The sequence below is a fragment of the Trichechus manatus genome, unplaced genomic scaffold (genome assembly GCF_000243295.1).
Source record: "Trichechus manatus latirostris isolate Lorelei unplaced genomic scaffold, TriManLat1.0 scaffold00092, whole genome shotgun sequence".
Lineage (NCBI taxonomy): Eukaryota > Metazoa > Chordata > Mammalia > Sirenia > Trichechidae > Trichechus > Trichechus manatus.
In genome coordinates this window covers 11,259,383-11,286,101 of record NW_004444028.1, presented here as the reverse complement: position 1 = coordinate 11,286,101, position 26,719 = coordinate 11,259,383, and the positions used below count along the sequence as shown (strand labels likewise).

The 26,719-nt window shown below is 39.6% G+C and overlaps 1 protein-coding gene across 1 annotated transcript in view; it reads right to left on the bottom strand.

Moving 5' to 3' along the window:
* Positions 1-678: 678 nt before the first annotated feature.
* GNB4 (G protein subunit beta 4) overlaps positions 679-26,719 on the bottom strand; it is a 41,559-nt gene continuing 15,518 nt past the window's right edge. Inside the window, exons 2-10 of the mRNA XM_004382324.2 lie at positions 23,126-23,224; positions 14,817-14,855; positions 13,595-13,701; positions 10,863-10,926; positions 8,508-8,670; positions 6,589-6,655; positions 6,280-6,481; positions 5,663-5,879; positions 679-935 (exon numbers count right to left, since the gene is read on the bottom strand). Coding sequence (XP_004382381.1) covers positions 829-935; positions 5,663-5,879; positions 6,280-6,481; positions 6,589-6,655; positions 8,508-8,670; positions 10,863-10,926; positions 13,595-13,701; positions 14,817-14,855; positions 23,126-23,182 — 1,023 coding nt within the window. The 5' untranslated portion in view covers positions 23,183-23,224 and the 3' untranslated portion in view covers positions 679-828. The remainder of the gene's footprint in view (positions 936-5,662; positions 5,880-6,279; positions 6,482-6,588; positions 6,656-8,507; positions 8,671-10,862; positions 10,927-13,594; positions 13,702-14,816; positions 14,856-23,125; positions 23,225-26,719) is intronic.

The window sequence follows — 26,719 nt, the reverse complement described above, 5'->3', positions numbered from 1 at the left end:
CTGAGGGCCACTCAAATGTCATTTGATCATAACCAGCCTTTAAAAAAATGCCAAGGACCATTTATATGCTATTACTGCTGTCTACTTTTTATTAATACAATAAATTCTAGTTAAAGTTTCTTATGTATGTCTACAATGGCAAAGAGAAATCTCTACTCCCTGGCCTTCAGATTATCTGTCCCCTCAAAGGACTGAACATGGGCGCTTATGGAGATGAATCAGATGGCAAAAGGTGTGCCAGGAACTAATGATAACTGAAAGGACTCGCCTCGGTGGTATCTAGGCCTATCAGCATTCTTACACAGTAAGCAATCAGGATCTCTTTTAGACTAAAAAGGATGGTCAGAATTCAAGGGGACTTTCTTTAAATGGAAGTACATACATACAGTACCACTTCCATCTATTATTGTCCCTAGCTCTTCCATTATAAAACTCAAAAATGTGACATTTCTTGTGTATGCAAAGTTACCAATGCAGTTCTTAAAAAATGCAAATACATACAATCAAACACGATAGAGGCTTTGATAATGTGTATATTCCGTTCTACACAAAATAAAAAATCAGACTTGAGTACAAGCAAAAATTCAAGGTTAAATTAACCAAATTCCTCAAATTAATACACTGGGGTCCTTTTGATCTTAGCAAGCACCTTTGTCTTGATTTTTTTCCCCATTTTTTGTAGTTTACTGAAAGTGTCTTTTTGTATATAATAATCTCAATAGAAAAATCTTCACCTGCAAATACAAGGTAGAATTTTGTTCACAGCTATAGGCTGTAGCGTTGATTTCTCCAGGTATCAATGGAGGACAGAAAATATGTACAACACTGTTAATTCCAGATCCTAAGAAAACTGTCCCAAGAGCCTGTTGCCACAGCCAGGCCATCATCAGTTATTCCCAAACAGCTGACACGGTTGTCATGACCAGCAAGGACACCTGAAAAAACAAGAGTTGAGTAAAAAGTTTGTAGGGTTTTAGAATTAAACAAGAATATACGTAATCGATCTATAGAACAGTACTTAAAAACTAACAGGTTCTTCTGAGGGGGAAAACAGAGAGTCAAGACATGTATTTAAAATAGTTAAAATTTTAACAATGTGTATCAATTCGTGTTTTTAATTTGTGAAAAGTTATTTTGTAACTAAGTTATCTTACATCTAGGAAAACATGTAGAATTTTATTCTGTATCTCTAATAAGTTTATTCTATATCATAGTCCAAATTTTGCTACTAACCTATGCTATTTTCTCCAAAACAAAAATTTAAATGACGTTCAGTGAATAGTCTTTTACCAAAAGAAACACAAAAACATAAGAATGAACTTGCTTTATATCATCACTTCTTAAAATACCATCATAATTTATTTACTTTCTTCGGCTAACCATCGAACACTAGAATGACCGCAATGGATATAAATCATTGTTAATTATAACTTTCTGAAACCTTCAAACACATCTGGTTTTAGTTTATTTTGCATATTAAAGTTAAACTCACTTGATATCTGACCACCATATTGGATAAAACGAAATATTACCAACTATTTGGGAGGAAATTGAGAAATGTAAAAGGTAAAAGAAAAAGGTGTTGCTTTTAGGTGCTATCGAGTCGATTTCGACTCATAGAGACTCCACGTGACAAAGAAGAAAACAGAACATATCAGATTCTCAAGAATTTTTTCTTAAATACATTGTGTTTGACTTTGAATTACCTCTCTATATAACTAAGCATATCATTTTCATTCAGTTTCAGGAACAGAAGATCATCTTGTCTAACCGTTAATATTCTCTACAGTACTTCCCGTATGACAGTTTTTGCAAGGGGCAAATTTCCCACCGTGGGTTAAAATAACAAAAACTGAATATTGTGCCTAAATACTCCAAGTTACATTAGAAAGGAGAATTAATTAGCAATTTATGAATCAGGATTCAACTATGAGGTGGAAGTTCCAGTTGAGCGAACTTAAAACCAGCTGTAAACAAAGCAAAACTAAAATTCAAGCATATGTTAAAAACGTGGATGACAAACCCATTTTAATTTTGTCCCTTTGTTGTTGCTGTTAGGTGCCATGGAGTCGGCTCTTGCTCACAGCGACTCTATAAGACAGAGAAGAACTGCCCCAGAGGGTTTCCACGGAGCAGGTGGTAGATTTGAACTGCCGACCTTTTGGTTAGCGGCCAAGTTCCTAACAACTACACTACCAGGGCGCCCAATTTTGTCATAGATACTAATAATTGGTGCAATCCAGGCAAAACACCTAACACCTTAAAAAAGTAGTTGGCTTTGGGCAACAGACTATCTCCAAAAATCAACTTGTATAAAACTCAAGTTTTCTGCAGTCTCTTGAGAGACAGAAAATAACCTCTGGGAACGCTGATATTGCCTCCACTCCCTCAGAAACCCAATAAACTGTCCAGGGATCTAAAGACGCACAAACCCACAAGGACAGCGAGAATATGAGGGCAGGTGACATAACAAAATTTTATAAGCTGGATGGTGGTAACTGAGTTACTGGATAGTGGATCCCAAAATGTTAAATTCAAAGCCAAAGATCCAGGAAGCCAAAAAACAAAATTACACTACAGAACCCCCGCAAAGGGTCAGACACTAGCGGAACTAGGTATCTTTGGAACCAGATGAGGGCAAAGTGGGGCTAAACTAAGACTCTGCGTTAGAAAGTGATCAGAATCAGACTACACTGTACTGTGGCATCAGACTAGAGATTTGCTGGAGCAAGAAAACAGAGTCTCGACTGGGGGAAAATGGACATAGTTGGGACGGGTGAAACTGTGCTGAAATGGCGAATAAAGAAAGTTTGCTCACTAATTGTGCTCCCTATCCACCCCCTCCCCCCACCAACGCACACATTCCTTCTAAAATCAGCCTCCGAACTCTGGTGGCCAGCTTATGCACTCCAGGTAGGAAGGCAGAAGGTCCATCTCAGGGGAATATGACTAGCCCAAGGGAAAAAAGACTGTAAGATATACCAGGGGTTCCCCAATGAAAGCCTGGTCAGATCACCCTTCAGTGAGGCCTACAGTCAATACACCCCAACTATGTGCAGAAGGTTTTCAAACATTTTCAGTGCCTCACTCTTAAATGAATAAATAGCTAGGAGTCACAGGCTTTTGAAGAAACACTCCAAAAATAAAGACTGGGGACAAAGTAAACAGGAGGGAAAAAAAAAAAAAAGCAACTTGGATGCTGTAAGATGAAAACTTAAAAAAATTATCATTAATAACCTCAAAGAAACGAAAGACTACATTCATGACAAAAGAACGGGTACCATAAAAAAAAAAAATTAGAGACCCTGGAGAAACCCCGAGAGTATGGCCCCCAGACACCCTTTTAGCTCAGTGGTGAAGTCATTTCCAAGGTTCACCGTTCAGCCGGGGAGTAGACAGCCCCATAAAACCAAATGGGACTAATGAGACACAGCAGTCCAGGGACAAAGGCCAGAGGGCAGAAGGGGACAGGAGAGCTGGTGATAAGGAACCCAAGGTTGAGTAAGGATAGTGTTGATGTGTTGTGAGGTTGTTAACCATTGTCATAGGGCAACATGTGTACTAACCGTTAAATGAGAAATTATTTTATTCTATAAGCCTTCATCTAAAGTGAGAACAGCAGCACAACTGGAAGAGCGTAGTCGATGTCACTGAACTGTGCATGTAGAAATTTTTGAAATGGTGTATCTTTGGCTATGTATATTTTCACCAAAAAAAAAAAGGTCAAGAAGGGAGAGGGTTGACATGTTGTGGGGTTGTTAACCAGTATCATAAAACAATATGTGTACTACTGTTGCATGAGAAACTATTTGTTCTGTAAGCCCTCACCTGAAGTACAATAAAAAAATTTAAAAAACAATAGAGACCAAAATAGCTCTCAAAAAGATGGTAGAAAAATGACAAAGCAAAACTTAACAGAAAGGTTTAAAGAAAAGACGAGGATTTCTCCCAGAACATACAGGAAAAAAAAAAAAAAAAGAGATGATGGAGTACAGAAGAAAATATAATAAGAAAATCAAATGACCAGTCCAGGAGGTCCAACAGAAAAATAATAGGAGTTCCAGAAGAGAACAATAATGATAGAAAAAATTAGCAAAGAAATAAGCCCCCTAAATTTTCCAGCACTGCAGGGTATGAGTTTCCAGATTGAAAGGGCCCACTGAATACCCAGCATAATGAATGAAAGATCACATATCATAACTGGCAGAAAGTTTGAGGGTGAATTAGTGAGAAGTACATAGAAAACAAAAAAATAAACCAAAAAATTGATTTAACTCCAGAGAAATATATATTTAAATATATATATTTAAAATATATATTTAAAAAGTTGTATAGCAAAAGAAGTCATGTACACCTCATGGCTCAGTAGTAAATACTTTTTATGTAAACAGTGACTGTTGTTCTAAACAAAATACGGGAAAAAGGAGCCTTGTGGCGCAGTGGTTAAGAGGTTTCGAACCCACCCAGTGGCTCCGCGGGAGAAAGATGCCGCCATCTGCTTCCATAAAAGATTTACAGCCTTGGAAAACCTATGGGGCAGTTCTACTCTGCCCTATAGGGTCGCTATGAGTCAGAATTGACTGGATGGCGGTGGGTTTGGGTTTTATATGGGAAGAAAATGGAGGATGGGAAGCATGTGGCTGTGGTTGGGAGCAGGGATATTAAAGAAAGAAAGCAAACCTTCATCTTCCATGATAAGTGAACAGATAACCTAAAAGTTAAACAAACAAACAAAAATCAAGTAGCAGCAAATAAAAAACAACAAACCCACTGCTGATGAGTCAATTCTGACCCATAGCAACCCTCTAGGGCAGAGGAGAACCGCCCCATAGGGTTTCCAAGGCTGTAAACCTTTACAGAAGCAGACTTCCACATCTTTCTCCCATGAAGTGTCTGGTGGATTCAAACTGCTGACCTTTTGGTCAGCAGCCAAGTGCTTTAACCACTGCACGAGGGCTCAGCAGCAGCGATACAGGCATATTATTTAAAGATATGGAAATAAATTCCAAAGACGTCAAAAGTAGCTGCCTTTCGGGGCAGATAATACGGGCTGGGGCAGAGGACTGCTGTTTTTATAAACAAGCCATGAAGAACCATTTTATTCCTTAAACTATGTATAAGTAAAAATTTTAATTTTTTTTTATTTAAAAATTACACTGTAGGTTTTTTATTAATGACAGTCCCCGGTATGGTCTGATGCGCACTGTAGTAGTTTGGAACCTGAAGCGGAGAACTCAAAGTCTGAGGCTAAGGGAAGACCATGGGTCTGGGTCCTGTCCCATACAAGATCTCCTCCGAAAGATGATTCACAGCAGCTGTAAGGTTTCCTGTCAGGCTATAAAATGGTGATTTAAAAAAGACCATACTGAATCATATTTACTATTCATTTTTATGTCAAAAATTACCAGACAAGCAAATACAGAGCTAGATGTTACTCTTCAGGAAACGGAAGTGTAAATATAATTTATGGACTGTAACTGCCCTTGAAGGGCAACAACTATAAGGTGACGGAGAACCGCTGGGTTGCCGTTTTCCACAGCTCGAGGGTGTGTGGGAGGCCCTGTGTGCTCGAGGGTGTGTGGAATACTACGTGATGGAAACTTCTTCATGTTTCCTGACAAAACTGTGAGAAATAGAACCTAACGTGTACTTATTTACTAACCTGCACGATCTCCTTTTAGCGTGTCCCATACATTACAATTAAAGTCATCATAACCAGCTAACAGGAGGCGTCCACTTTTTGAGAAAGCTACAGAAGTGATTCCACAGATGATATTGTCATGAGAATATAATAACAACTCTTGGTCTGCACGAAGGTCAAAGAGTCGGCACGTGGCATCATCAGAGCCAGTGGCAAAGGCATATCCATTTGGAAAAAACTAGAAAGAAAATCAGCAAGCGTTTATTCCATAATTGTGTATACAGAGATCACGTAAGGCAGTGTAACAACACATTTCAGGGCAACAAAGATTTCCAAAGTTATACTCTACACCAAAGAGCCGCCTTTTTCTTCCTGACCGTACTCTCTTTGGGTTTTTCCCTTTGGCCTCAGAGAAATGGGGCTTTTTTTCTCAACTGAATATTTTGGAAATAAAACTTACTGTTCACTTGCAAATAAAAACCTATTTTCCTGAATAGAGTCTTTATTATGTGGGGGTTCACGTTATAAGGGCACACTGTTTATAAGAATCCTTGAAAGCACTTTGTTTTAAAGTCATGCTATGCAGTTCAACACTTTAAATGCACAATGAATCTTCCTTAGAAATACTACTGACTTACACTGACAGCATTAATATCTGACACATGTCCAGCGAAAGACTGTCTACACATTCCATCTCGAACATCCCATAGTTTGGAAGAAGCATCACAAGCACCAGAAACGAAAGTCCTCATGTCAGGACTTAGAGAGAGACTCATCACATCTCCAGAGTGACCGGTGAAAGTGGTGGTCTGCTGGGCGGTTTCGATGTCCCATAAAGCACTGTAATTAAAAACGAATACACAAACACTTAGTGGCTATTATCTCTGATGTTAGTTCCTACTGCCACATCCAACCCCCAAGTCACTGTTCTTCTGAAATAAACTTACCAAGTTGTATCTCCTGAACTTGTTACAATTTGGCTGTCATCTAAAAAGCGGCAGCAGGACAAGTAGCCTACAGCACAAAGAACAGCAAATTTTAGGAGATCATTGACGGAATAACTCCATTACCATATAAAATAGTGAGATGCATTTTTAAAAATGTGTATCTATGCAACAGCTCGTTGTCAGTATAATCTATAGTTCTGCTTTTAATTACTTCAAACTCTAAGCTGTCTGCAACTAAACTGTATTCAACAAACCCATCTGAGGCACTTACTGTGCCGATGACACCGTGCTCGGCACTCTGAAAGTTATAAAGTTGAGTGATTCACCGCCCCTGCCCCCTAAGACAATTACCTCGTTATCGTTAGGTGCCGTCGAGTCGATTTTGACTCACAGCGACCCTACAGGACAGAGCAGAACTGCCTCATAGGTTTCACAGGCTGTAATCTTCATGGGAGAAGATCGCCAGGTCTTTTCTCCCGCGGAGCCACTGGGTGGGTTCAAATAGTAATTTGAATAGTAATTTCGGTTAGCAGCCAGGCACTTAACCACTGCGCCACCAGGGCTACTTGACAATTACCTAGGAGGGAGATATGCTCCTGTACCAATGACTACAGTTTACAGCAGACGGTGTTAAGCACCTTGGAGAAATGTGTAAGAACGTATTGTGAGAAATTAGCAGAGCAGCACCAGTGAAGGCTGCATGGAAGAGGTGGGATCTGGATGCTCAGCATTCATCAGTGTTTCACAATATGGAGATGGCAGAAAAGGTCAGTCTAGAGGTTTTGTAAAAGCATGGTCAAGCAGCACTGCCAAGAGTTCAGAGGGGCAGAAACCAGAGTAACAATACATCCGCACTGCTAAGCAAATACTACACTATTGGACTATGGTGTGCACACTGGCAAATCAAGCAATGCACACTCGCATAATGATAAATACTTCATAACTACATTTTGTTTATTGTGGTAAAAACATATATAAAACATTTGTCATTTCAACATTTTTTAAGCGTACAATTCAGTGACATCAAATATGTTCATCATGTTGTACAAGCATCATCACTATTTCCAGTTTTTTCCATCACTCTTAACAGAAACTCAGTGTTTCCAAGTTATAAATAAATTCTTAAAACATATTTTCAATTTTGTAATTGAGTACAGATGCCAAAATCCCATAATTACATGGCAAAAGAGAATATGAAAAAAATACATTTGCTTTCTTCTTGCATTTTTCTTTATTGTTTGAATTCTTTGCAGTAAATTTAACATTTTTATAAAAATAATCCAGCTATTTTTGAAAGAAAAATAAAATTATGGTTACCACTTGCATGATTAAAAGTTAGTGTGTTAGTAAAAAGAACAGACTTAATGGTCTGATTGAGACTGGAGGGACCTTGGAAGACATGGCCCCTGGACTCTCTGTTAGCCCAAAACTAAAAACCATTCCCAAGGCCAACTCTTCGAAGATTAGACTGGTCTATGAGACATAAAACGATACTCGTGAAGAGTGTGCTTCTTAGCTCAAGTAGATACATGAGACTAAATGAGCAGCTCCTGTCCAGAGGTGAGATGAGAAGGCAGAGAGGGTCAGGAGCTTGTTGAATGGACACGGGAAATCAGGGATGGAAAAGAGGAGCGTGCTGTCACAGTACAGGGAGAGCAACTAGGGTCACATAACAATGTGTGTATAAGCTGTTACATGAGAGACTAACTTGAATTGTAAAATTTCTCTTAAAGCACAATAAATTAAAGAAAAAGAAGTTCGTGTTTTCCTGATGCATAGTAATTTCTACTCTCTCACCCAATTAAATACTCACCACCCCTTAGCCAGCTGAGCACAATCTGTAACTCGTTCTCCTTGACCAGCTTATTCTAAGAAGGGAATCCGGTTTGGCAGGACAGGATAACGTTAGTGGAGCTCACCCGTGTGACCCGGTAGCTCCCGGCTCACTCTGACGTTTCCCTCTCTGCTTTTTAAGCTGTATATAGAGCAGATATTGTCCAATCCTCCACAAGCAACGTAATTCCCAGAGGGAGCATAAGCACAGGTCATCACCCAGGAGGACCTCAGAGGAATCGCATGCATCTGTAGGACAAATGCAATGCACAAAGACTATTACTAAATAAAGATTATGAAAGCGACCATCGGTTTTTCAAACATATTTACATAGAAGCAAATGCACTGAAAGTTAAATAATGCTATGAAGGCTATGACAAATAAAAGAAAAATGGCAATGGTTTGAGAAAGTGAACAATGAAAAATAAAATACTAATCCACATTAAAGTGCCCATTATTTTTTCTGTGTCATCAAACCATCTGAATTTAAGAAGTGTTCTTTTCAAGTTTGCAAGCGGCCACCTGAGATACAACTATTGGTCTCTTCCCGTCTGGAGCAGAAGAGAATGAAGGAAACCAAAGACTCAAAGAAGAAACTAGTTCACAGGACTAACAGCCCACACGCACCACGGCCTCTTCTAGCCTGAGACCAGAAGAACTAGATGGTGTCCTGCTATCACTACCAACCGTTTTGACCAAGAACACAATAGAAGGTCTTGGATAGAATGGGAGAAAAATGTAGAATGAAACTCAAATTCCTAAAAAAGACTAGACTTACCGAACCGATAGAGACTAGAGGCACCCCCGAAACTATCATCGCCCTACCCTTTTAACTCGGAACTGAAGCCACTCCTGGAGGTCTCCTTTCAGCCAAATAATAGATTGGCTTATAAAATAAACAATATCACCTGTGAGGAATGTGCTCCCTTAAACGATCAACTATACGAGACAAACAGTCAACATTTACTCCAAAGCAAAGATGAGAACGCAAGGAGGGGCAGGGTAGCTAGATCAATGGACGCAGAACAGACAGAATGGAAACAACGCGAAGGCTGACGCACTGTGAAAACTGTAACCAATGTCAGGGAACAAGGTGAACAAAGACTGTTAAACGGGAACCTAATTTGCTATGTAAACTTTCACCTGAAAGACAATATCCAAAAAAAGGAAAAGAAGTGGAAACAGAGCATTAAAGCAGCAAAAAGACAAAAAAAAAAAAAAGTGTTCTTTTCAGAAATCGTTCTTTTAATGGAAGCAAAGACATAAAGACGTTGTAATGCTAATACAGCCATTTGAAAAATCAAGCATAATATGTTAAAGATTTTCACAAAATTCTTTGTTTTTGCAGCGGTGCTCCAAAAAGGAATTTTCTCCAATACAACACCGAACAGTTAAAAGAAAGGCAATTAATAAGTTATCAGTCAGTTAAAACAACTATTCCACAAAGAGATGCCACTACATCCTTCTGTTAACGGGGCACATGCTGGGACCCCATTCCAACAAGAGCAATAGTTTTCCACTGATCTAGCCACATCGCTTTCTGGTGCCCAGTTACCCAGCATCAATCATTTGCAGGTCAGGTGGCAAGATATAATCTGTTAGTGAAGAGCAAAGGATAAATTGTCCATATGGGGAATCGACACACTGTTTGATTACTACTGTGCTCTCATTTAATCTAAAAGGACATTTTTAAAACACAGAAAAACTTATTTTGTTTTAGGAACAAGATACAGGTTTAATGCTGACTAACATAAAAAAAAACTGTTCTGTTACAAAAATGTCTTGGCTAGCTTTAAAATTCGCATCAGGCTGAAGAAGCTATTGCTTATTTCACAAAACATTATTTTCAAAATGTTTAACACAGACAGTGATATAAGTGCACACAGAATCTAAAGGTATCTGACTTGTGGAAGTACTCCTGCAGTTTTTTCACTACCCCTCAACAACTTCAAGCCAGGGATTCCTTCCAGTGGTCATATCAGGATCCATAATCTTTCACCACCTAGAAATCTAAAATAATTCTAATGTACCTCCAACCTACTGTATCTTCTAAGCAGTCCAGAAATTGAAATCAATATCTGAATAGACCAAAAAAAGCTTTAAACTAGCCATTTGGCTTACCCACAACCAGAAATAAAAACTCAGGTCACTGTCATAGCAGGAACCAGATTTGAAAAAAATCATTTATATGTAAAAATGGTGTCTCATGCTTTCTAATAACCAAATATGAAATATGAGACTCAAGTAAAACACACTGAAAAATATTCCTGTAGCTGTCCTTGGGAATAAAAAGCAAGCACTAGGCCTAAAGAGAGGATCTAGATTAGAATAAATGGAATAAATTTCTCCCAGAAGGAAATTAAAGTCTGAAGTAGAATAAAGAATCAGCGGATGGCAAACCAAATGCAAGGTCATTGGAAAGAACGACTATGAAATTCTACCTTATTTGTTGTATAGCTGTCCCAGATAATCAATTTTCCGTCTTGGGAAGCACTGACTAGTAGCCTAGAAGAACAAACACAAAAATAATTTAATACTTCGAGGAAAAAAAGTAGTTTAAATTAGTTACACATTGCATCAATGTAGAACAGTTCAGAAAAGAAAAATACAATTTTTCTAATTAACAACTTGATACCAAAAATATTCTCCCAATGTTTAAAAAAATTGCTGCATGCCAAAAATTTTTAACATAAAATAAAATTTAGCAATGGACTATAAATGTCTCTGGTGATGAGTCAGCTTTTTCATGGTTGCAACATTTTAGTTCTCATTCAAGATTCTGGCAGATACCAGCTGACTGGCTGAGTGTTTATTGACTGACCGAAATTTAACGGACAGCAGAGTAGATATAAGGCTAACAATCGTATTTCACTCAATCTAAAAACACTGAGAGCCTGTGAATGCATTACAGGTACAATGCAGCCATATTTCCTGCTCTTGAGACCCACCTCTACCATGTGGTGGAGAGAAGATATTTACACTTATTTATAACAATTCACGTAAGTGAAACATGTCAGAGGAGTGGCATTAAAAAAAGGCTACAGGACAGTAAAAAAGAAAGCAACTGCTAGTTGTTAATCAAGTGACGCATCTTAAAAGAGAATGTGTCTCGAAAAACAGTTTTGAGAGCTAAAGAAAAGTCTACATTCTAAGAGGAGGGAAAAGTAAGATCAATGACAAGAGGTAGAAAAACACAGTGGGCGTGCTTCAGGAATTGTGAATATTCCAGTTGTACAGAGTTTGTCAGAAACAGGAAAAATAAATTTAGAAAAGCAGACGAGACTCGGATTGGAGAAGGCTTGTTTGCCATGCTAAAGAGAATTTAAGAAAATAAAGAAAAACCATTGCTGTCGAGTCGCTCCTGACTCATAGCAACCTAAGGAGTATGGTCTCAATTAAATAATTAGTACTAGAATTAGTACTGTGAATCCCTGTATTATGGAGGTCGGACTTACAATTTGTACTTGCCCTCACTTTGAAACAACTGAACCAACCCCTACTACACTTGCAACAAATTCTTCCTCACAATCACCTTCACTTGCTGCCTATGCAGCTGTGAAATCACTGAAAAGGCTTGAAGCCTCTTCTTGTACTACCCGCTCACCAAAACCACTGCCCTTGAGTCGATTCCAACTCATAGAAACCCTACAGGACAGAGTAGAACTGCCACATAGGGTTTCAAAGGCTGTAAATCTTTACAGGAGCAGACTGCCACATCTTTCTCCAGTAGAGTGGCTGATGGGTTCGAACCACCAACCTTTCGGTTAGCAACCGAGAGCTTTAACCATTGCGCCACCAGGGCTCCTTTTTCTTGCACTAAAGTAAGGCTAAAAAAGCACCGTATGCACTTGTTCTGACTTGTATATGAGGACGGCAGAACCTTAGGTAAAGAGCTGATAATCAGAATGAGAAAGAAGACAATGAGAGATGGGTTCCTTGGTGATACCTGTTTTTCTATTAAGATTTAAATCTTAAAATCTTTAAGGAAATCAAGACACTAACATTTTTTCAAGTGATTGTACTTAAAGCCCTGGTGGTGCAGTGGTTAAGGGCTACAGCTGCTGTCATGGATTGAAATGTGTCCCCCAAAAATACGTGTCAACTTGGCTGGGACATGATTCCCAGTATCGTATGACTGTGTACCATTTTATAATCTGATGTGCTCTGCTTATGTGTTGTAAACTCTATCACTAGGATGTAATAAAATAGATCAGCGGCAGTTATATTGATGAGGTCTACAAGATTAGGTAGTGTCTTACGCCAATTTTTTTAAGATATAAAAGAGAGAGGCGAGCAGAGAGACATGGGAACTTCATACCACCAAGAAAGCAGTGCCGGGAGCAGAGCGCGTCTTTTGGACCTGAGGTTCCTGCACAGAGAAGCTCCCAGACCAAGGGAAGACTGATGCATCAGAAGGACCTTCCTCCAGAGCTGACAGAGAGAGAAAGCCTTCCCCTGGAGCTGATGCCCTGAATTTGGACTTGCAGCTTACTGGACTGTGAGAGAATAAACTTCTTTGTTAAAGTCATCCACTTGTGGTGTTTCTGTTAGAGCAGCACTAGGTGACTAAGACAGCTGCTAACCAAAAGTTGGCAGTCTGAATCCACCAGCTGCTCCTTGGAAACCCTGTTGGGGCAGTTCTACCCTGTTCTATAGGATCACTATTGAGTCAGAATTGACTCGATGACAGCAATGGGTTTGGTTTTTTGGGTTTTGGTATTTTGAGTTAAAAGTTTGCTACAACAATGGGCAAATTATTTTCATCTTAAACTTCTTTAAGATAAAGAATAAAGCATTTGGCTTAGCTTTATGTCAGCTGTTAATTATTTATGTATCCCCTCATGAGAGCTTCGATGCCTGACTTATTACAGCATATCGTTTTCCAGGTTCACCCATGCTGTAGCACGCATCAGGACTTCATTTCTCTGTAAGGCTGAATAACATTCCATGGTATGAATAACGAATATTTTTGAGGCACATTTACTTTCCATATTAAAGGTTTTTAAACTTTTAAAATGTCAATCAATATTTTTAGTGAAAGCAAAGTGTTCATACTGGATACATTTTCTGCAAACATGTCATAAATATAGTTTGTTTTTAAACAAATAAAATGCAAACGATGATTCTTTGCAAAAATAATTCTTTTGATAGTTTGAAGACAACAGTTACAAACCTTGAATCATAGCCCCAGTGCATAGCATAAATTTTAGCGAGGTGACCCCTCAGCGTACGTCTTGTTCGCATCTGTATCCGACCCACGGAGTCCATATTTGATGTGATCTTTAGAAAGTAACAAAAATGTTATTCTTTACCTTAGCCATAGTTGAGAAAATAACTTAAAACTAGAAACAATTAGTAGAGGAAAAATGTAGACACAGAACAATCTTAGTCATTGAAGCTAATTTAATATAAATAATTCCAGAGTTGTTATGGGGTCAACATGTTGATCAAAAAAATAAAGCAGGTTTAAATGATCCTATTTGCCACTAGAGGTGAGAATATGTTCTACAGACTATTAAAAAAAAAAAAAAGACATACATGTAAACTTTAGTAAAATACTAGCCACAAATAAAAATTTAATAGTAGATGCTCAAAAAGTAAAACATTTATAATTTCAGTTGTCTACAAAGAAGCCAGGAGCCCAAGTGGCACGGTAGTTAAGCGCTCACACGCTAAACAAAAGGTCGACAATTTGAACCCACAAGCTGCTCCACTGGAGAAAGAGGTGGCAGTCTACTTCTGCGAAGATTACAGTCTCGGAAACCCTGTGGGGCAGTTCTACCCTGTCCTGCAGGGTTGCTGTGAGTCAGAATCAACTCAATAGCAATGAGTTTGCATTTTTGGTTTGGTAAAAGCAAGCCAGTTTTATAATTGTACAGCACATAAAATAATTTCCTTAAAAAATAGTATTAACTAAACCAGTGAAAGTCTCCTAAGAGTTTCTGTAAGAAAAACAAAGTTGAATTAGGGCACACACACAAATCTGAAACCACTTACCAAGAAGCATGTACTATATTTACAGGAATCTGCATATTTCTATCGGACTTCTTCTACAGACCCGCTAACGGTGTACTGTAAAAAAGCCCTTGTACTGAACATCTGACAAATAACGAAGTGCTTTCATATAAAAAACCCACTGCCATCCAGTCAATTCCAACTCATACCAACCCTAAAGAACTGCCCCACAGAGTTTCCAAGGAGTGGCTGGTGGATTGGAACTGCCGACCTTTAGGTGAGCAGCCGAGCTCTTAACCACTCTGCCACCAGGGCTCCATTTCATACAGTAAGCTCATTAAATTTTTAAATTAAGTACTAATAAAAAGAATCCGAATGCCATTTGTATTCAGCGTCAAGCTATTTCACGCCGATCACTAAAACAGAAAACAATACTTTACCTGAACAAGCGTCGCATCATTACATGCCTTCCTCGCATCCTGCAGAAAGATGATCACAGTACGTTTAGATGTGGAAATCTCTAGATATGATCGAAAATAATATTTCTATTGAACAAAGATTTGCAAATACACCTTCTTCATTGTACCACATAATCTTTATTTTTCAAAACAGTTTTTCCTGAGATAACACATATAAAATTCATCATGTTAACCATTTTAAAGTGAATACTTCAGTGGTTTTTAATACATTCACAATACTGTTGGAATCATCACCACTGTTTAATTCCAGAATATTTCCATCACCCCGAAAAAGAAACCCCATGTCTCCTATCCTCCCCCTCCCCTACCCGATGGCAGTCACCAGTCTACTTTCTGTCACTATAAGTTTGCCTATTCTGGACATTTCACGTAAGTGGAGTCATATAATACGTGACCTTTTGGGACTGACTTCTTTCACTTAGCATATTTTTGAGGTTCATCCATTTTTATGTCTGAATAATATTCCATTGTATGAATATACCACATTTTGTTTATCCATTAGTCTGTTGACGAACATTGTGTTAGTTCCACTTCTTGTCTATTTTGAATAATGATGCTACGAACATTCATGCACAAGTTTTGAGTGAACACGTTTTCAATTCTCTTGAGTATATATATCTAGGACTAGAATTGATACAGTGCCAGAAGATGAGCCCCCAGGTTAGAAGGCACTCAAAATACAACTGGAGAAGAGCTACCTCCTCAAAGTAGAATCAACCTTAATGATGTGGATGGAGTAAAGCTTTCAGGACCTTCCTTTGCTGATGTGGCATGACTCAAAATGAGAAGAAACAGCTACAAACATCCATTAATAATCAGAACATGGAATGTGTGAAATACGAATCTAGGAAAATTGGAAGTCGTCAAAAATGAAATGGAACACATACAGATCGATATCCTAGGCAGTAGTGACCTGACATGGACTGGTATCAGCCATTTTGAATCGGACAATCATATGGTCTACTATGCCGGGAATGACAAATTGAAGAGGAACAGCTTTGCATTCAGAGTCAAAAAGAACATTTTAAGATCTATCCTGAAGTACAACGCTGTCAGGGACAGGATAATACGAATATGCCTACAAGGAAGTCCAGTTAATACGACTGTTACTCAAATTTACGCACCAACTGCTGTCATGGTTTGAATTATGTCCCAAAAACGTGTGTCTCAGTTTGGCTGGGCCCTGATTCCTGGTGCTGTGTGATTCTCCTGTATGTTGTAAACCTGCCTCTATGATGTTAATGAGGGAGGATGGGTGGCAGTTGTGTTAGTAAGGCAAGACCTGATCTACAAGACTGGACTGTGTTCCTGAGACTATCTCTTGAGATATAAAAGACAGAAGTGAGCAGAGATACGGGGGTACCTCATACCATCAAGAAAGCAGTGCCAGGGGCAGAGCGCGTCCTTTGGACCGGGGTCCCTGCGCGGAGAAGCTCCTAGTCCGGGGGAACACCGAAGAGAAGAAGGCCAACAGAGAGAAAAAGTCTTCCCCTGGAGCTGATGCCCTGAATTTGGACTTTCAGCCTACTTTAACTGTGAGGAAATAAACTTCTCTTCATTAAAACCACCCACTTGTGGTGTTTCTGTTATAGCAGCACTAGATGACTAAGACAACTGCTAATGCCAAAGATGAAGAAACGGAAGGTGTTTACCAACTTCTGCAGTATGAAGTCACTCAAACAGAACTGACGTGATGACACCTGACGACAACAACAACCTGGAAACTTCAGGTTTACATGTTTTCAGAAACTGCCAAACTGTTTTTCACAGTGACTGGACCGTCTGATGAAGTCCCCGGGTGGTACAAACAGTTAACATGCTCGACTGTTAACTGAAAGGTTGGAGGTTTGAGTCCACCCAGAGGTGCCTCAGAAGAAAGGCCTGGTGATCTACTTCTGAAAAAGCAACCACTGAAAACCCTATAGAGCACAGTTCTACCGTGACACACGCGGGGTCTCCCTGAGTTGGACTCGACTCCATGGGACCGGTAGGTAGTAGGTGTGAAGTGGTATCTCAGTGTGGTTTTGATTTGCATTTCCCTGTTACTAATGATGCTGAGCGTTCTTTCATGTTCTGACTGACCATCTTCCTTGGAGAAATGTCTATTTAAATCCTTTGCCCACGTTTTAGCAGGTCTGTCTTCTTGTTGTTGAGCTGTAAGAGTTCTTTATATATTCTGGATGCTACCTCCTTTTTGGACGTACGATTTGCAAACGTTCCCTTCCCTTCTGCGGAGGCTGTCTTTTCACTTTGTCAGTGCCCTTCAACGCACGAGTTCTCGGTTCTGAGGAAGGCACATCTGCCTGTCTCTTCTTTTGTTCTTGTGCTTTTGGTGTCACATTTAACCACTGCCTAACTGAAGGTCAGGAAGACGTACACCTAAGTTTACTTCTAAGCATTTTATAGTTTTAGTTCTCACATTTAGGTCTTTGATACATTTTAAGTTAATTTTTGTAAATTTTGCATGAGGTAGGGGTCTAAATTTACTCTTTTGAATGTGGATATCCAATTGTCCCAACCCCATTCGATGAAGAGACTATTCTTTCCCCAGTGAATGGTCTGGGCACCTGTGTGGAAAATTGATCATTGGTATGTAGGCCACTTCTGGGCTCCCAATTCTATTCCATTGTGTACATATACTTCTATAATTTTAAAAAATTTTTTAATTGCATCCTTGAGTAAAATGAGCTAGGCTGGCTTAGTAAGCCCCTGGTATTCAGAGTTATATTTGTTACTAAGCTTCAGCAGAAAACAAGAATTTTGAATTCCCTTTTATTTGCTCTGGCATCTGAAAGTTGAGCTATAGGAAAGGTACTTATAGTATATTTCAAGTTATTTCAGAAATATTTTAAAAAGGAAAATAACTTCTTCAAAATGCTATTAAAACAAAACCTTTTACTTACAATACAAGAATAAGATATGATTATCTCAGGAAAATAATTTTTATATAACAGGCAACAATTTATACTGAGTGACATCTATATTTTTATATTAATAACAAATTCCCTATCTGGATGCAGGTATGTGTGCCTAAACATTTTAGGTAGCCTTCCTAAGAGACCTCAAAGAGAAAGAGGAAGAAAAAAAATTTATACAAACTAAAGGGAATTACCGAAAGGAAGACAGTGGAATAGAAATGAATATAAAAAAATAAGGCAAGCAAAAACATACTTAGAAAGCAATAAAATGTTTTAAACCAAATTTAACAGTTAGTAACAAATTTAGAAGATTCTATATACAGAAAAATCAGCAGTATAATTAATTCTGCCTGTTAGACTTAAAACCATTTTTTTCTCAAAGGTTAGGTTGGTATCCCCTTCGACTTTATTTCTCCCTACAGTGCCTAGCATACTCCTGAGCAAACAGAAGGCACACAACATTTGTTGAATAAACGTCCCAAGGGAAAAACGGCCTGCCTCAGCTTGCAGCAAAGACTCGACCAAAGACTTAATCTTTTCGGCTGCCATTTTAACCTATTTATAAACACTTAGAATATTTCTCTCTAAGGGTGTTCACAAGTAGTTGCACAAACGTATGATCTGATTCTCATTCTTAGCCAAATTGTGGGTTTTAAAACCTCCTCTGGCAAGGAATAATCGTGCTCCCTTTCCTAAATGAAAAGAATTTCCAGAAATGACAGTCAGGGCTGAACCATGTTCCAAACCTGCTGGAATTGAAGACTAATTTCTAAAAAAAAAGCTCTTTGACCTCAAGCTTTGGGAAAATGAACTAACGCTGCTCAAGTCATCACTCCTGACGTGGCTATTTGACGAAAATCTGCTGCTCACTTACTGTGTGTCCAGCACTATTTCAGACGCCATGAATACAAACAAAAGAACCCAACCAAACACGGAACCGGACGCCGTCAAGTCGATTCCGACTCGTGGCGACCCCCTCGGGTGTCAGGGTAGAACTGGGCTCCACAGAGATTTCAATGGCTAGTTTCTCAGTAGTAGATCACCAGGCCTTTCTTTCAAGGCACCTGTGGGTGGACTCGAACCTCCAACCTTTCAATATAGCCGAGCACATTAACTACTTGTACCACCTGGAGAGCACACACTCGTACCGCAATTAAAGAACTGCAAATGAAATTACTGAACTACAGTGCACATTGGTATTCAAAATTAAAACATCATGCTGAACACAAGATTTCTACAAATATCTCTGCAGCGGTCACTTGCAAATTTAATGATGAAAGACTATTCACATTGGGAACTTACTTTTATGAGCACGATGATCCATTATAAAACTGAATATAAGAATTATATAATTAATGTAAGATAATTACATAATATTCATAATTCTTATATTAATAATATAAGAATTATTCCCAACTAACAGCTGAATTCCATACTGTCTGCTACAACATGAAATACAAGATCTGATATTGACATCTTTGTGCAAAAGAACAATGACAGATTTCTCATTCCAAATCAAAGCGTTAACAGTTACAAAAGAATTTTAAAAAGAAAACAAAACCTTTACTTTTTCTCTTTGTGTCTTTTTTAATTTAAAATGTATCATGTAGTGCATCAAAGAACATGCATTTATAGTATGCCATGTGTTTACACTACATAATTTGGAAGGAAGGAAGGAATTAGGGAAAGAAGGAAGAGTCTTTAAATACAGTGCGACATGATTAACCGAAGAAGGAAAGTACATGGGATTCGAAATCATGGGAGGGAGCACATGACATTGTGCTGAGGATGCTGGTGAGATACGAGGGCGGTTAAGACATGGGCTTTTCCATCCAGTACAAGTATCGAGGCAAATGTGCATAAGAACTATAACACACGGCAGGCTGTGACAAGTCCTGTCACAGAACAAAATGCCGTACAAATTAGGATCTGCCACTTACTGGTGAGGGACTAAGTCCTTTACATGTTCTTTCATTTAATCCTCTCCATAAACCTATACAGTGTGCATTGGTGTTTTCCTTTTGCAATTAAGATACTGAGACTCAAAAAAGTTAAGAAGCTTGCCGATAGCCACAAAGCAATTAAAAGGTGGAGCCCATGTACCATGCCATGCTGCCTTCCGATAAAAGAAACAGAGTAAATCCAAGTGAGCGAGTGTATCTGGAAGTGTTTTTAGAGGAAAACCGATACTTGATGGATAGAGTTCCAAGGAGTAAAAATGGAGCAGAGGTAGTACAATTCCAGGCAAAGGGAACAATTTGAAAAAGGCAATGAGGTGGGAAGAGCAAGGCAATGGCAAGAGACTGTAAGGCCACAGGAGGGGCTGCAGGGAAGATGCTGGTAGGCACGGCCTGAAGGCAGTGCAGCGCTGGTGACAGAGCCCAGGCTTTGGGATCAAAACGTCCTGGTCTGAATCCTGGATCGACTGGTTTACTAGTTACGTTACCCTGGCAAGTTATTTAACCTCACTGAGCCTCAGTTTCCTCAGCCATAAAATGAAGTCACACCACCTACCTCACAGGGTTGCTATGAGGCCTAAACGAGATGGGTATGTGACCACATACTTGGCCAATCGGCACGTGGAGCAAGTGGCACAAAGGAGTGAAGATGGTGGAGCACTGCTTCTGCTTGCGGCAGCAACATCTAACACACAGAGTAGCCTGTGAAGCCTCCTCTGATCATCCCAGGCAAAATAAATCCCTCCTCTGTTTTGGCAGCTTTGTTCGGACACCTCAGACTTCTTATTCATATCTAAATCGTTGCTGTTGTGTGCTGTCAAGCTGATTCCGACTCATAGTGACCTGACAGGACAGAGGAGAACTGCCCCGTAGGGCTCCCTCGGCTGCAATCATTACAGGAGCAGATGGCCAGGTCTTGTCTCCTGTGGACTATGGACCTATCTAGTCAGCATCCAAGCCCTTAACCACTGTGCCACCAGGGCTCCTTTCTCTAAATCATTAATCTCCTTGAATTCATGGCAGCAAGGCTGCTTATGCTTTCTATCTTCTTTGTATCAACATTTTTCCGGCAAGTGTTCTTCATCTGTCCCTTGTTTTCCCTGCTCCTTTCCTCTTTTTCTTGTAATATCTTTGTACGGCTCTTATGCTTATTCCTTTCTGATTGTTCCTCACTCATAAATCACATGACGTCTTCTGAAATAGCTATTTACAAAAGGTTCATACTGGGGAGGGCCACAGCAGTGTTCCAAGTTATCAGGGATTCTCCCAGCTTCGTGTTGAAGTCCTTCATTTACATTTGCAAGTTGTTTCAGCCTTTACTTTTCTCAAGCCAGAAGAAAAAGGCAGCTTCTAGGCTATGCACAAGTCTGTCTCCTCTGCCCTGCTCACCAAGAGAAGCTTCCTGAAAGATGACATGTCTTTATCCTTTCATTTTTAGCTCTGCCTTCCTTGATATGCCTCGGTGCCAAAAAGTCCACGGAGATCTGTTTCCATTGCTCCAAACAAGTGACTGTTGGTGGTGCCCCTCAGGAACTGCCACCCACTTGGTCTGAGATGTCCACCTGCAGACATCTTCTCCAGTCTTCCCACACCCGGCTGCTCCACTGCATTTGGCAACGCTTCCTCATCCTACTACGGCTGGAAGCTCTGTAACTATTTTAGTTTTGTTGAGGATGCGGCTTGTGTTTATTTCTCATGCTCCTTACTGTTTTGAGTGGATTTGCAAGAGGAAAATTTATTAGACATGTCTTCACTCTGTCGTCTTAAAACTAAAAGTACTACTAATAATTTTTAATGTTTTTCTGCAATCTAATGTTGTTTTGGAGTACCCTGGGTGGTGCAAACAGTTAACACACTCAGCTGCTAACCGAAAGGCTGAAGGTTCTAGTCTACCCAGAGGTACCTCGGAAGAAAGGCCTGGCTATCTACTTCTGAAATATCAGCCATTGAAAACCCTATGGAGCACAGTTCTTCTCTGACATACATGGGATTGCCAAGAGTTGGAGCCAACTCAACAGCAACTGTTATTTTTTTTTTTAGAGATTAATAATCTAGTATAGTATAATGTGATACTATCTACTTCATTACATTGCACCAAAAATCAAACTATGATTCCAGTTGTGTGAATATGAAGGGAATTAGGTTTGATTTACAGCAGGCATGTATATATATATATATATATATATATATATATAATATTATATAATGTATTTATATATAATACTAAGCATAAACATAATAAACTCATTGCCATGGAGTCGATTCTGACACATAAAGACCCTATAGGACAGAACAGAACTGCCCCATAGGGTTTTCAAGGAGCGGCTGGTGGATTTGAACTGCCGACCTTTGGTTAGCAGCCAAATGCTTAAACCACTGCGCCACGAGGGCTCCAATAAATATTATATACACACACACACACAATATTAACTTCTCAGGGATGCAGAAGTCATTAGTCTACATAAATAATTGTTAGGAAAAAATGTGAAGAGTTTATTTCCAGCCTCATAAATGATTTAATATATGTAGACTGGTAAACTAATGAGCAATTTTGTACATTGCTGTAGGGTAAAGAACCTAGTTATGCCCTAAGTAAGGTGGTTTCTGCCCCTGCTCCAGAGAAATAACCCTTTAAGTAATTGCGGTGCCTTGGTCTGGGACTTCCAGGCCACATCTGAGAATTTGTGCTGGCGAATGAAGGCTGGCCAGAGCAGAAAAGACTCACCTGGGAGGCCGATATCAACTAGCCTTAAGAGGCAGGACTTAGCCTATCATGCAGGAATGGCTGATAATAGCCCAGAGAGCTTCCTGGTTGATGAGAACATCTGCTCTCAGGAGGGCAGCACATCTCTTGAGACACGGAAGCTTTGAGTTGGGAACCCTCCCAGGCCTCACCCTATGCATCTCTTTGTTTTTATCCTTTTTTGGCTAAAATAAATCTGTAATCATAAGTACGCTATATTCCTCATAAATTCCGTGAGTCTTTCCAGTGAATTATCAAACCTAGCAGTGCAGTAGGAGCCAGCAGGTCCGAAAGTAAGGGTGTCTTGTGGTCTCACAAGCTTGTGGTTAACATTCTGAAGGGGTAGTGCAAAACCAGACCCGAATTTGTGGCCAGCAGGTCAGAAAGGTGGGGTGTTATGGGGACTCCACAAACTTGCAAATGGTGTCTGCCTATCGGGCTATCTGAAGGAGGTGTCCTTCTAACTTGTGAGCTCCGGGTGGCTAGAGTCAGAGATAGTGAGTGCCAGGGAGTGGCTGGCAATGAGGGTGGAGAAGTGGAAATGTGAGGACCGGATCAACTTACACATTCTGGAGATTGGATTCATGCTGATGCTTATCATGTAACTGCGGATACTAAACAGAACTGCTAAAATTTCAAAACAGCTCTTACCTGGATCTGATTTCGCAGCTGTTCTGCTTCCTGCCTCAACTGCTCCAGTTCACTCATCCTTTGAAGTTGTTTATCTCAGGAATGAACACGCGAGAGCAACTATTAACAAAGAGAGAAATAAAGATTCAATTCCCATTTACATATCAATCTACTTTAAAGATTACTGACATATAAATTCTTTTTGTTCCTTCTGAAACTCAAATAAGATAGCAGTTACTACTGGAACTTAAAGTTGCTTAGTAAACAAACAGAAAAGTAGAGCGATTAGGATAACGAAACCCATAATACCCATCACGTAGGTTTACCAACTGTTAATATTTTTCCGTACCTTTTTCTGTTCTTGCTGAAATATTTTGAAGTCAATTACAGAATTAAGACATTTTACCCCTAAATATTTCAGTATATTGCTGTTGTTAGGTGCTGTTGAGTCAGCTCTGACTCATAGTGACCCCGTGGACAACAGAACGAAACCCTGCCCGGTCCTGCGCCACCCTCACAATCATTGCTATGTTTGAGCCCACTGTTGCAGCCACTGTGTCAATTCATCTCATTGAGGGTCTTCCCCTGTTCTGCTGACTTCTATAAAAATATCGGGTGATTTTTTTTACAAAACCCTAATACCATTATTGTACCTACAAAAATTAATAATAATTCTTTAACATCTAATACCCAGTCCATTTTGAAATTTCCCTAACTGTTCTGCCAATTTTTTACGTCTGACTGCGTATTGCATTTGGCTACGTCTCTTAAATTTCTCCATCTAGAACTGCCCACCTCCTGCTAGAACTACCCACCCTCCTGCTTTCTTTTCTTCCCTATGATATCAGCTCAGTGTAGAGACTGAGCCATTTGTCCTGTAGAATGTCCCACATTCTGTTTACTTCTTTGTGGTAATGTTTAGCTGGTTTCCCTGTGCCCTATACTACCTGTAAACTTGAAGGAAGTTAGATCCACAGGCTAGATTATACTCAGGTTCAATATGTTTGGCAAGAATACTTGTAGCTAATCCTGTGGACTTCATACTGCAGTATATCAGAATGAACTGAATGTTTGGTTATTCCACTACTGCTGATGTTGTGCTGTTTGCCATCGAGTCGATTCTGACTCATAACAACCCCGTATGACAGAGTAAAACTGCCCCATAGTGTTTCCTAGGCTGTAATCTTTATGGGAACAGATTGCCAGGTCTTTTCTCCCACAGAGTCACTGATGGGTTTGCACTGCCAACCTTTTGTGACTTAAGCGCTTAAGTAGCTGAGCGCTTAACCTTTGTGCCACTAGGGCCTATTAGTGAAGTTAAGAATGAACAGTGTGTTGTTAACAGCCTAATCTGTCCATGGAAAAGTTATATATCCCCCACTTTCAGGTAGCAAACAATCTGTGGGGAATCTTTTACTTCCTTTTTTTTTTTAATTATATTTATTCGATTTATTTGTTGCTGAGAAGATACACAGCAAAACATACACCAATTCAACCGTTTCTACATATACAATTCAGTGACATTAATTACATTCTTCAAGTTGTGCAACCATTCTCTCTCTCCTTTTCTGAGCTGTTCCTCCCCCGTTAACATAAACTCACCGCCCCTTAAGGTTCCTATGTAATCTTTCAAGTTGCTCTTGTCAATTTGATCCCACATAAACAAAAAAAAAAAAAATGTATGTTGAGCAAATAATCTGAGAAGCTGGACTATATGAAGAAGAATGGGGCATCAGGATTGGAGGAAGACTCATTAACAACCTGTGTTGCAGATGACACAGTCTTGCTTGCTGACAGTGAAGAGGACTTGAAGCACTTATTGATGAAGATCAAAGATCATAGCCTTCAGTATGGATTATACCTCAACATAAAGAAAACAAAAATCCTCACAACTGGACCAACAAACAACATCAGGATAAACGGAGAAAAGATTGAAGTTGTCAAGGATTTCATTTTACTTGGATCCACAATCAACACCCGTGGAAGCAGCACTGAGCAAATCTGCTGCAAAAGACCTTTTAAAGTGTTGAAAAGCAAAGATGTCACCTTGAAGACTCAGGTGCGCCTGACCCAAGTCATGATATTTTCAATGACATCATATGCATGCGAAAGCTGGACAATGAATAAGGAAGACTGAAGAAGAATTGATGCGTTTGAATTGTGGTGTTGGCAGAGAATACTGAATATACTATAGACTGCCAAAAGAATGAACAAATCTGTCTTGGAAGAAGTACAACCAGAATGCTCCTTAGAAGCAAGGATTGCGAGACTATATCTCGCATACTTTGGACATGCTATCAGGAGGGATCAGTCCCTGGAGAAGGACATCATGCTTGGTCAGGGTCAGCAAAAGAGAGGAAGACCCTCAACAAGATGGACTGACACAGTGGCTGCAACAATGGGCTCAAGCATAATAACGATCATGAGCATGGCGCAGGACCAGGCAGTGTTTCGTTCTGTAGTACACAGGGTCGCTATGAGTCAGAATCAACTGGACGGCACCTAACAACAACAAACCAAAAAAAAAAAAAACCCACTGCTGTCGAGTTGATTCCAACTCATAAAGAGCATAATGCTCAAGGCAGATATCTGTTACTAGTTAAACCAATTTCAGGGGATATTTTTGGTTTAAGGTTTAAAGTTTATCTCAGGGCAATAGTTTCAGGAGTTCATCCAGTCTCCATGGCTCCAGAAAGTCTGGAGACCATGAGAATTTGAAAGTCTGTTCTGCATTTTCCCCCTTTTGATAGGATTCTTCTACAGAGCCTTTGATCAAAATGTGCAGTAATGGTAAGCTGGGCACCATCCAGTTCTTTTGGTTTCATGGCAAAGGAGGCAGGGGATCTTTCATTTTCAACTGGATTCTTTCCATCAGTGGCTAAACATGCCCAAGTGTCTCCCTTTAATAATAAAAATAAAGATAAATTCCTTGACTGTATCTTTGACCACCAATTAGAGTCCTTTTTTCTTTTCTTCCCTTTCTTAAGAAATTTTAAAGAGAGTTGCCTATACCTGACCCCATTACCTCACATGGAATTCTGAATTCTCAAATCTCATTCACGACCAACAGATGTTCACTAAATTTAAGCAGGCATGATGGAAAGGGAGAGGGCATTATAAGACAAAGGGCTGAGAAACGTGCCTAAACTGCCAAATCCGAACGCTGACGATGCCTGTGCCACATAACCACAGATGTCCTCTGGATGCGTGAGAAGAAACGTCAAAGCTGTCTTTCTCTCCTTTCCTTTCTGCTGCTAAAAAGAGGAGCTAACTTTTCACTCCATTTAAAAAAAAAGAAAACTTTTTAGTGTTGTCACTTAGCAGAGAGAACATTTTGGTTACTCAGACTTTCTGTGTTGATCTTTTCCTCTCACCCAACAATTGCTGAATTACTGAGCATAACAATTAAGAGTGCCTAGCACAGGCCTCTCTGCTGAATCTGACCGATTATCCTCCTTTCTGATTTAAACTCCCTCCTGTGGCTTTCATGACACCACACCTGCCTGTCTTCCCTGGTACTTCATTGACTGTTCCTTCTCTCTCTCTCTCTGACTGTTCTTCTCTCTCTCTCTCACTGACTGTTCCTTCTCTCTCTCATTGACTGTTCCTTCTCTC